The 12,755-nt window shown below is 39.5% G+C and overlaps 1 protein-coding gene across 1 annotated transcript; it reads right to left on the bottom strand.

Moving 5' to 3' along the window:
- Positions 1–2,246: 2,246 nt before the first annotated feature.
- Positions 2,247–11,517, bottom strand: pitx3 (paired-like homeodomain 3). The gene is made up of 3 exons (XM_068020306.1): positions 11,382–11,517; positions 4,344–4,549; positions 2,247–2,810 (listed from the first exon to the last, which is right to left on the bottom strand). The coding sequence occupies exons 1-3, from the start codon at positions 11,506–11,508 to the stop codon at positions 2,247–2,249; spliced, it is 897 nt and encodes a 298-aa protein (XP_067876407.1). The 5' UTR covers positions 11,509–11,517.
- Positions 11,518–12,755: the final 1,238 nt, after the last annotated feature.

Here is a 12,755-nt window from a genome sequence, read left to right as displayed (position 1 = left end):
GCTATCAGTGGGATCTTGCTGTGCACAGAATGTCCAACGGGGTTTTCCCCCATTGCATTCCAGTCGTAATTAATTGGAGAAGGAATAGTTAGGGATGTTTTGAGGATGTGACCAGGTGCTATATAAATGCAAGTCTTGATTTTCTGCAACACCTGAATTTTTCAGTTTGAGGTAAAGCCCTGTTGTTCCTCGGAGGTACCGGTTCACTTCTATATTCCTTCAGATTATGTGTGAGAAGTTGTTCTATTTTGGCCCACTTTAGGTGTGAGCAGTCGATCCGAAAAAGAACCACGACTGTTCTTGCACACTGTGTTCCCAGCAGGAACAATTACCGTCAGGCCATCAAAAATAATATTGTTGATCATCCAGGGAAATTTATATTTGATCAATAATTGTTCACATGTCCAAATATGTATGCATTATGAAACAGCTAAAATGGTTACTACTTCCTGCATAATTCCAACCAAATATTGATAATGCATATTTTAGAAACATATCTAAATTAACATTAATTATTATGGTAACGATTACTGTTTAGAAAAATGATGTCGAATTCAACACAAATTTGCTTCCATGTTTGGATAGTCAGGTTCAGTATTTTTTCATCTTTATCTTTCTGTTTATAGATGTTTTAACGAAGCCAAGGATTTCTCATTTCAATAACACTCCGAAGTGCTAAGGTACTTGTTATAAGTATATTATATAGTTTAATGCTTGGGAATTTTCTACCTGCAATCCGCTATATTGTGCCATGTTAACACCCAATCTTTAAACAAAACATTTAAGCTCTCAATATAATTCCCTCATCTCTCTGATTTTGTCAAACTTGCAGGCAGAAATCGGTACAAAATACTATATTGCCTTGCACAGATTTTTCAATTTGCAATTGACTCGCGTTGGCGCAGATTTGTCTGAAATACTTATACGTGAAACATTTGCCGGCTTTTTACGTTAATGCAGACAGCAGGAGGAGAGTTTCCGAGACATAAACCTTCACTGTTGGCCAATGCTTGCGTACGTTGCAAAACTTAAACATAATTTCAAACAGATCTCTATAACATTTTATAAATGATCCTCAAGACTTTGGCAGGAATGAAGTTTAGATGCAGGGCTTTGTGTCGGAGTCTGTTTTCTCATTTTGGACCGATGACCCCTCTGGTCGCGCTTTGCAGGGACGTGGTAAATGTGGCTGCTACATTAACGCAGACACAATGGGTCTAATGGCCCCTTACTGCGCAGTAACTCTTTTTATGTTTCTATGTTTTATGATATTTCTACACATGGCTACCGGAGAAATTCTTATCCTTTATTAACTAAGATTAGAGTGAATGGATAATTTCCAAAACCTCATTTGGACATTTGGCAAAAACCAGATCCACACTATCTAGGCGTGGCACGGGCTCCCAAGAATAAGATAGCGTACACATACATTGTAGAATCTGTTTATTAAGCATTAGCCAGAGTGCAAATCAAGCTTTCTTGTCTGTAAACTTTGGCTTTTTTGGAGAATGTTGCGCACAATAGATTAGAATGAGAAATGCCATAGCTGTCAGCTTCAAGCGAGGAGCCAAACCGTTACAAATATTAAGAACTCGACAAATTAAGGAAAAACCCCACAGAAAATAAGTATATTAATGTGCAGCAAATCTAAGATCACAAGTGGGGATGTATTGAAAGGGATGTGGTCTTATGTCAACGCCTGCTGTTGCGCTGCATGAAAAATTCATAAAAGGTCCATTTTTAAAAGGAAAAATGACATAGTTTGATGGATCATGAGGTGCAGGGATACATGAGGGAGGCTGTGCAAGAGTATACGGCAGGTCAGTCTTTACATTCCTAATCTATCAACCAAGGCGCAAGTCAAGTGATCATAGGTATGCTGTTTGAGAACATGCTTTCTTCTTACCTTTAAAAACACTACTTTATAGATAATTATTTCACATACAAAAGGAAAACAAAAAAATTAATTATATACAGCAGACCCCGCATTACAATCTAGAAGCCGGATTGTAATGGTCATGCATATTTTGAATTATATATCAACGTGATTAACAAATATTTATCTGCAATAGTTACGTGTAATAACACTCTTTTATGAAAGCTTTCTAAACCAGTCCACGTGAAATGTCTTCTCAATTAAACAGGTATCATTTTAGCCAGCGCTGTAAAGGGGCTGGTGGTGTACATTGATGGGGCAAAGGTCATATATTTAGGGTTAAACCGGTTTTAAAAAGTAACCATTGGGCTCATACAGGTCTGTCCACAGCATATTGACACGGACTTAGGTTGGACACTTGGTTCTGAACTCCCGGGTAGCCGAAATTGGTATGTTGCTTGGCCTTGAGCCTGAGACTGGCGAGGCTTGAGTTGCATGTGTCCCGGTACGTGTAAGGACTAGCAGAAGATGCGTAAGGACAGGCGCCAGCAGACATGGCCGAGTTGAGGGAGGGGTTGTTGAGGTTGTTCAGATTGCTTAAATTATTCAGACCGGTCCCTGGCACCCCGGTCACAGCCGAAGGGACCATGGATGTTGGCATGGTCATAGAGGAGATGGAGCTGGGGGGAGAGAACATGGGCTGTGTGGACAGGGGGCTGACGTTCATGGAGTTGAAGAATTGAAAGCTCTTGGCCGACAGAGGGCTCGTTGTCAAACTCTTGGTGGCCCAGTTGTTGTAGGAATAACCGGAATACATATCGTCGTAAGGTTGCATGAGTCCGTTAAACTGTGCGCCAAATCCATTTTTACACAGCTCGGCCTGTTGGTTGCGCTCCCTTTTCCTCCACTTGGCCCTGCGATTTTTAAACCATACCTAGATCAGAAAAGATACCGTTCATTAATCACAGGCTGGTGAGCGTGTGTATAACGCGCTATGTTTATGAAACAAATAATCGATCGGTTCAACAGATTCCTTTTCATTCATATTTTGTTTTGCTCAAAACACAAATGCTATTCTCATTAAATTTTCAACAGAGACAAGCCCAAGCATTTAAATCTCACGGGTCTAGCCTGTACACATATGGAAATCTTTCGGTAATTTGCGTTATTTTGTTACAAATGACTATGGCTATTTCAAAACAAAGTTGAATCGAAAAACAAATCAAAATGTATCGTTCATAGAATCACAGAAGAAGCCCATCGCACCTGGCTCTTTGACGAAGCTCTCCAATTAGTCCCACAACTCCTGATCTTTCTGCCTCGCCCTGGGATTTTTTTTTCTTTTTCAAGTATTTATCCAATTCCCTTTGAAAGTTACTGTGGAATCTGCTTCCACCGCCCTTTCAGGTAGTGCAATCCAGATAATAACAACTCCTTGCGTTTAAAAAGTTCTTTTCATCTCCCCTCGAGTTGTAATTCTACCGAATCTTGCTTGTAACTTGGTCTTCAAAATAACATGATGACAGAATGGTGCAAAGCAACCCATTTCTGATCCCCGTAACTCCCAGTGTAGAATATATATGTATTTTGCTACAAGGAATAAAACTAAGCTGAATAGTTGGTGTGTATTTATAAGGTCCAATTTCTATATTGAGAACAATTAATTGAGAGAATACAGCAAAATATGAAAAGCTTCAGACTAAACATAATTCTGTTCTCGTTTATAATGCAAGGCTCATAACAGATGCCCACCGTTAATCACTTACACCAAATGTGACAACAGACAGCTTTAGAATTGTTGGTAAATGATCTAGAAAAACGAATTTCCTGGAGATCCAACACGATTCTATTGCTGTTCACTCCTACTCTGCATTTCTTAGATTTCTTTAGCACTTTGGACTCCTATGAAATAGATCGTCAATAGCTGTCATGCTTAGATTTGGATTTATAGGGAAGTGATCACAAAAATCAAATGCCCACTTCGTAATATTATTCATCAGTCATTTCAATTACTCATACTCCAACACGTTCTAAAGCAAAAACATGACATTGAATATATTTAGGGGGCATGAAGTGTGTAGAAATGACTAGATTCCGTACCCAGAGTAATAAAACAATGAAGAATTGAGGAGATGAGTGTTAAAAGTATGCTTTGATCAGAATCCTGTAATTCAACATCACGCTGGATGGTCCGCAGCAATGGAAAGGAGTGGGAAATGATTTGGTTGTTTGGACTGTTCGGGTTCAGGCGTGTCTTTAGGATGAGGTACGGCTTTGGGATCGGCTATGTCTTTGGGATCAGGTATTCCCTTTACCTTCTACATATCTCTGGGTTATTCATGAACTCATCATTCTAGCCTTTAAGGCGCTAACTTGGCCTTTGCGCGATTATAATACTTCGAATGGGACCAATTATTTAGCTGTAATATTGAGTCTGAAACTTGTATTTTACTCGGGAAAGCCTTACCCTGACTCGTGCCTCGGTTAAATTTGTCCAGACAGCAATTTCCTCCCTAGTTGACATATCAGGATATCGGTTTCTTTGAAAAGTTGCCTCCAGTTCCTGAAGTTGTTGGCTTGTGAAATGTGTCCTTTGGCGTCTCTGTTTTTTCTTGATTGAGGGGTTCTTCGAATCCGAATCATCCGTCTGATTTTGCTGAGATTTCTCATTGTCTGCGGAAGTAAATAAGATGCTGTAAATTAATCTTGTCCTCCTTTTCCTAAATCCGCACCCTTATAAACAGGCAAATTCCAAACACTTCCACAAATCCGTCTGTTTATTTTGTGGATTGTTGATAAATGTAATCAGAGGAAACATATATAGTTAATAAGTAAGTGGAGTTGTCAGCGTTCGAAGCAGTAAAGTTCTGTCACCAATAAGGTTATCTAGTTATCAACAAAATGAGTGAATTTCAGTTTGTTTTTTACCCGTTTGATGGACGTATGGGATTTACAAAATTCTACTCACCATATTAGTTTTTCTGAAGGTTTGACAGAGCCGAAAATTGATTTAGTTTGTGTCGGGCCGGGTTAAAATTGCAGTTAGTCATAAGGGAAAACAGGCGATGGGCCGGTGGGACGCCAGACCGAGGAGCAGTTTCGAAGCAAAAATTCATTTCTGTCAATGCATATATGATCTTTGTTTTAACCTCCACCCCTCCCCCATGCTTTATAACTAGATCAAGAATACAGGGTAATTTTAAAAGATCGTATTATTTTTATTAATTTAGAATGCCAAATTAAAGAATTTTAACGAAAGACAAACGACACTAATCAGCTTTCACCTCTCCCGCCCCCGACCCCTCCCTCTGCACAACAATTAATCACAGACACCTGCAGAGAGGTAAATACCTTATTTTATAAACAATCTGTTTGAATCTAGCATTCCTGAACGGATTGGATATCGATTTTCGATCCGGGAATCTGTTTATTTCCTACCTGCACATTGGGTATTTGGAGTGTCCACCAGTTGATCGGCGTATTGTCCTTTCGGGACTCGCAGCGTTTGAACATTAGATGACATTGCAAACCAAAACACGAGGCAAACAAATCTCAAATCTAGTTTTTATCTTCTGCCAAAGCAGTCGGGCGTTCAATTTGCCTTAAAGAGCGCCTTGTGCTCTATCACTTCCCAAGACAGTAAGCCTCTCCCAATCCCGGGACCCCACAGAGGGCATCAATTTAGTTGCAAGTAAATCCCTAGCTCAGACACGCTGACAAGGGCAGGTATGAGGACCCCCTGGTCGCCGCTTTTCCTTTAACTCTTGTTTGTTAAAGGCTTAGCTTTTGGGGCAGTTATAAATGAGCAATAGACGAACCTTCGGACCCCTCCTTACTGTGAGGCCAATAACGTCAAGGCGGATCCGCCGGTGATGCAAGCTGTAAACTGACGCGGACTGGCTGTCAGAAACCCCAAGCATCCTCAGAAAGAGAAAACAGAATACCATCCACGTCAGACAAAAACTCTTAGAACAAGGCAGAGAACCCAAGGACGTTTTTTGGAATCTGGGAGGGATTAGCTGCAGATGGAGGGACGAAACAAAATATGTGGAGGTATTTGTAAGTTAAGATTTCAAAGGCACATATAAGTCTTACATTACACAATGTTCAACATTATGGATGTAACACTTTACAATGATCAGGTTTGATCCTGTTTCTTATTTTACTAATTTCTACTAATTCATAAAAATCCACCTGAAATTAACAACTGGAAACGGTAGCTTTCAGTAAACGGACTTATGGACTGTCCATTTATATAAAACCAGATTAAATTCACAAATATCTCTCTTAACCCGAGCTCTAGGACGAGAGTAAAGCAATAACAATGAGGCCTCTGTGGTTTATAAACCAATGAGTCAAACGTGTGAAATGTTAAAATTAGACCCCCAAAAAAAACCCGCCCTGGGAGAGTTTCTTGTGGAAATGTGGGGTAAAGTGCTTTTCCATTTTGAGTCCTTTTCTCTGCACCACCAGTTCATGTAGTTCAAAGTAATTAATTGTACGTGAAACATTAAAGCTATGTAAACTGTTTTCTTTTTAGCTTGAAATCATAATGATCAACCACCCCACCTGTATTTAAAATCGGCAAAAGTTACATTTTACATCTAGTGAACATTAAGAAAACACGCCCTTCCTGAAAATGCCCAGCAGATGCGCTCAGAAACTTTTGTTTTCCGAATTCACTATTTGGGGTTCTGCAGTTTGGGGCGCTTTCGGTATCGTGATTAAAGGGCATCCACAGATGGAGAAAATAGCTCAGAAAAATGAGCTGTTGTCACTGGGAGGGACTGTCAACAATCACAGCTAACTGGCCACGTTTGACAGAGATTGCTCGCGTTGTTGATCAGTTGAGTATTTTTTTTAGTTAAAATTTAAGCCTTGGTGGATTTTATGGCATCAGAATGTCACGTCGTATCAGCAAAAAGGTGCTAAATTTCCCAATGGATATTAGCTTCATAATTTATGGCGTGAAAGTCCCCGTAGTGCCGCGTAAACATTTCCCGGTGAGAATGATAGAAATTCCTGCATTTATTCTGCAGTCAACATTATATATATATATATATGTTTCAGTAACTCTTAACAACATGCTATTCACATAGGGTTGCTACCTGCCTGTATTTGCCCTCTTTGTTATTAAAATACAATCATTTCAAATAGCGCTTAGTCTTTATTTCCTATTCTAAATTTAACGGATTACCCCTAGGCTGCAAATACTGAATCCACATGTTGAATTTTCCAAGTATTTTCGACGGAAATTCAGTAAAAGTTTTTTTTTAGCAGCGGTAAGTTAATATTCATGGTGTACAATCATAATATTTAATGTTCCTGTGACTAGGGAGAAAACTTCTGAAATATTCCTAAATGCCAGTTTCCCTAGATAGTGACTATTTACAAAAGCAGTCACAATATCTGCTCGTTCAATATTTGCTACAGTCTCTCTGACTGTAAACCCACTCTAGGGACCGCCCCTGGCATTTGTTCATAAACTGAAGGTTATTTTAACTCGATTTAAAGTATCCACATACCAATCTCCCAAAGGTGGCTGCACGAAAGCTTTTCAATCGCATGTAAAGCATGACACGGAGAGTTAAAATGTATATAACACTGATAAACTGAGTTGGTTCTTCATCTGATTAATCAAATAATCAACTCCTTAAATTGCTTAGAAAATTCACGATTTGGGTTCTGTGTTATTGCTTGCAGACTATGCCTTATTTGCAGCAGAGGGAGGATATCGCTCTCGTATTTTGTGTTCAAAATAAAAACATGCTTTAATTATTGGAAGGTAAAATTATCAATACAACCTATGGTCGTTTGGGATAAAATGTGTAATCTATAGGTAATAGATATTATGACAGATAAACTGGAGTATTAATGGACGGGTTAAAAGCTGATCCCTGTGTACTGTTGATGTTATCCATCAGGTTTATTTCAGGATAAGGCAGGGTGCGAGTACTAAGCAGCATTTAATAAGCTTTCATTACGAATATAAGCATAGAGTTTTAAAAAACGGGAAGTTTATATACCTCAGGGATGTTCACACTGCAAAACTGGTGTTATTGGAAAATAACTCCCCGCAGAGAGAATGCTTTATCGAGTTGGATTTTCATAATCATAGTATGCGCCTGCATTTTAATCTCGTTAATCCAACCGCATCGTGAAAGAGAGATGGGATTAATATTTATTTCATTCCAGTCTGAAAGCATCTAACCGAATTATATTTGAAGAAGAGGCCCGACATTTGAGTCCAGGTTCCACTCACTCTCTCCATTTCTCTGGTGCATACAGATTTGTCAGAATGATTACAGGAAGAGAAACTCGTTCATATTCAGTACGGTTTAAAATTGAGAACATGCAGCCTAATTAAAATCCGCGATCGTGTTCCCTGCAGTTACTGCAGTGCTGCTGCTGCCAGTTCATTAAAGACAAATTAAGGTAAACATTTATTTATTTTCTAGCCTCCAGGAGGTTTAGTTTATTGCAGTTTTTTTTTCCAGATATAGCATCTTTGCGTCATGCTTTCCTTCTGTCGTTTTAAACAAAGAGCGCAAATTCGCTTTACAATTACAATGTGCGCATATATTCAATGCCACCGCTGAATAATAACTAAACCGAGGGACAAGTTCATTGAAAGAGGCCATTTGGAATGAAGTTGTCCAGAACCCAAGCACTGGCTTGTAAAACAACCCACGCTGTTTCGGATATGTCAATGCCTTGTAAACAATTGTTTGTATTAAAGTGCTTATTGAGACACCTCTACCCAAAATATGATCCACATCTCGGCTCGTGTTTGAGTGTATGATACATCGAGATATTTTATATATATATATATTTATACTGGGTTAGTGTCTTTCTTGGACCGAACCATAACATTAAACAATGCCCAAGTGATGTACAAGCATAAAAAATCCTTCTCAGAATTCCCCAAAAAAGATGCAGTCGAATGCATTTTTTTTATCGTGCTAAGATTGATCAGAATCAAGTCAATATTTAAATCGTAGTCACGAATAAAAACGGTCATCTTGAAGCGAGCCAGATTTCAGTACAAGTCACCAGAGCCGATTAGTGACTGAAATAAAATGTTGGTTTGAAGTGAGGATTGTGACAGTCTCTCTCCGCTTGTCCGTGTATCACCGTCCATTTTCTAAAAACTACACCAGCCTTTCTCGCTTTCTTTCCGCCTCTTTTTTTTTGTGCCCAGACCTCCACCAAATAAAGATGTGACTGATCTGTCAGTGAAAGATTAGCTTTTAGAAAGTAAATATTTTGATGGTTTTTAAACAGAGAGCCCATTGCGTGTCAGATCGCGGCGCCACCAATAGCTTTTTAATCAACTCGTTCCAATTCAATTAAAAATCCCACTTCCAAACCGGGAGCTGCAGCACCTGCCCCTTTCATCTCCCCTTACGACCCAGCACTGGGGGGGAAAAATATCCCAAATTTGGTGCTATCTGTGTTTTACAACCGGAAATGACTTGCATTGATTAGATCTTTGTTGAAATGTTTGCTTCAGAGTGTCAGGGAATTAAACTAATCCTCATTAAAACTCGGGATACCATTTCCAAAGAAAACGACGCCTAATTCGACCTTGCAAGCAGCCTACTGGCAATATAAAAGATGATTTTTTTTTAAGTAGTGCAAACTTTGACCTTTATTGAGTGGACACTAACTAGGTGTCTTTGAAATGTGTTATAAGTTTACAGCGTTGGTGGATAGATTGGATAAGTGGGTGAGCATCTATTTTACACTCACATATCTCCAGAGCTCTTGTCTACTGACTATCCAAAAATGAACATTCATCTTTATTTCGAATCTTCTCCTTCGCTGTTTCTGAAGTTTGTTTTCAGGTTACTAACAACAAAGAGGGGACCTGGTAAATGACTGGATGTTTGTCTTGAATAGGAACGTTTTTTTTAAGAGGGTGGAAATATTTCAAAATATTTTAGGACTTCGATGTAAAAAGTTCTTTTCGGGAAATGTTTACACGTTGATATTGTCCTTCGTTTTAATGAGCATTGTCACACAATTAAATAAAATAAAATCTCCACTTTACAGATACATAAAGGTTCCTGATCTGGAACGAAATCCGCTGTGAATTGTTAGCATTAACACTCTCCAGAACGAAAATATTATTTCAGCTGAACTGTCCGCAGGTCTGCAGAATAAAGTTGGATATGGAATAGTTGGGACTGGAATTAACTCAGAGAGATCCGTGAAACAGATTTACAACAATGTGTAGGGCGCTATTCCGCCACAATTAAGTTGGTGGTTCTAGAAATCCTTGCGAGAAATTCGTCTGACTTACACCGAGATTTAATCCATTTTATATATGATGTCTTTACATTTATTTTCTTTGCCGGATTGAATACAGCTAGGTGAGATTCCCCTATTTATATCAACAGGATATGTCATATAATACATTTTTTTACATCAGGGATGTTTATCATTCATATGATGGCAGTTGTGATTGTGTTATAACAAAAATATATAACATTTGTCAAGTGGCATTAACACACTTTTAACTTTTATGCAAACTTTAGTCAATTCCGAACAACTCATTTCCCAGACAGAAACGCCAAATTGTGCACGGCAGGCCAACTCTACCCCACCCCCCCCCCCCCCCCCCCCACTACCCCCCACACACACCCGCCCCCATCCTGACAGAACAAGCCCGACATTGGCATCACTTGAAATCAAACCACTGCCATTGAAGGAATACAACAAGGAATAATGGTATTTACAGCAGTGCTTCCGAGATCCTGCTTTATCAATTCGCAATATGTGATTCACAAAAGGTTAAAGCCGCGTATCAGTGCAGGTGCCCGAACAGGAAGGGCTACAAATTCCATGGCTCATGTGCCATTGCTTGGAAACAAGTAAACACGTTTTGTCCTCTATTCTTAAGCTAGAGTCTGACCGCGGACTGAAGCTGACCCAGACATATTATGGCGGGTTCAGAACACGTGCAATGAAACCCAGCCATGTCACAGCATTAAATTAATATGGTGATAAGGCGCTAGGTCATTCTGTTATCTCAACCGGCAGTCTGCCTCCTCTTTCCTCATTTCCATCTGGCTTACTTTTCCTTTTTTTTTGTTGGAATGGATGCTCACTTGCAGCATTTATCGACGACTTTTAAAAAAAACTTTACAAACATGTGCAGGGGCAAAGGAAAAAGCTGCAGGTACAACTGACATTGTTTAATTGAGAACAATAAACCTCCGCTTGCTGTTTCCCTGAGGCTCTTTACAAACCTCAGCAGCCACTAGAGGTCGCGAGGTTTAACTATGGGTCATTTTCAATCGTTGAAGCTGCCTTATTAATGCTTGGGATCTTTTCCTCCGAATTGACTGTCATCTTTCTCATTTTTGATCTTTGTCCCCCTTTTTTAACGATTCAGCCTTCAGGTTTCAGCCTCTTTACAGCCTACCTCCTTATTTAATTCCTCTATCTTTTCAGCCCCTGCTCTGATTCGCAAGTGCAGTCAGAAATGTCATCAACTCACCGCTGCTCTCCTGGTGTGTTTTACAGATCCCTTCTCTTTGTGGGGTCCCGGAGTCTGAGAGAGTCATAGGGCTGTGATCAGGAGCGTCCGAGTCGGTCAGAACCCCGCCCGACAGGTTGTATTCCATCCGATGTGCCTGTCCTGCAAAAAAAAAAGTTCGTCACATCAGCGGATCCGAACTAAACAAAGACCCCTCCTTCAGCAATGTTCTATGAGTGGGCACCTAGATTTTACAGAGACAGCTTCTAATTTTGATTTCCCTGGATATGACCATGCTGCAAATATCGTCACCTGTGAATAAATCCACTCCAAGACGTGTCATTCAGGATTATGTTAGCAGCACAGATTATGAAGCTAGCTCTGGTTGGAATTCACATCTGAAGCTCGAGACAGGGTCGGTCAGAATCCTTATGAGGATATTTCTGTGCAGTTGACTAAATTCCCAATTGTGTATTGTAAAATTCGTTTTCACTGTTTATTCTTCATATTCTTGTTCGTCAGTATTACGGTAATTATTAGCAGAGACATTGTCAGGCGGAAGACAAGTTCAGGTGGGATTACTTCCATTTGATGCAAATTAAGGCGGCCATTAATCCATTTACCTCCAGGTCAATATTAATTAACTTTAATATTTTTTAACGTCACGCATGGTAAAAATGTATATTGTGGCTCTTTTATTGGAATACGGTATTCCTGGTTCCATAAAGTTATTATTATAATCGGTGCCAACTAACAGGCAACAGCTCACATTTTGTAAAGTAGGGATGGTTACTGTCGGGATGCGTCACTGGGCCATGGACTGCACCGCACTCGACAATAAAACGATTGAATTCAAGTATGAGCAAATTCCCAGCTTTGGTTTATTGTAGTGGTGGTATTTACTTCGAGCACGGTAATGTATATGTATTAAGTTTGTAATTAAATGCTGCATTAAACCTGAGAAATCGGAGCTGTATAATTACTGTCAGAGCCCATTAAAGCTTTCTGCCTGATTGAGTGTCAAAAATGCAAAACCTTGCTCCTTTTGTTATGGTGAAACTTGTTTCCAAGAGCACGTGTCTATAGTTTGCCTGCACAATAGTCACAGTATTCCATAAAGTAACTAATTGCACCATGTTGCTAAGAGACGTAATAAAATGCAATATAAATATGTTTTTTTTCCTACTTAAGATACAAATTCAGGCAGCAACATCCACCAGGAGACCATCTCCAGCCAGTCCCAAGGTCTGAGTTGATGTATAAATGACAGCCCACAATACATTTCTATTAATTGAACTTTTAGTTTACTTTTTGTGCACCGCAGTCAGTTCAAAACAGGTGACGATACAATGTAACCCCCTGACAATGTAACCATCGAGTTACTTTCGAGGCAAA

The sequence above is a fragment of the Heterodontus francisci genome, chromosome 42, assembly GCF_036365525.1.
Source record: "Heterodontus francisci isolate sHetFra1 chromosome 42, sHetFra1.hap1, whole genome shotgun sequence".
In the NCBI taxonomy this organism is placed as follows: domain Eukaryota; kingdom Metazoa; phylum Chordata; class Chondrichthyes; order Heterodontiformes; family Heterodontidae; genus Heterodontus; species Heterodontus francisci.
Note: the sequence above shows the minus strand (reverse complement) of the source record. Positions and strands in the feature narration are given on the sequence as shown.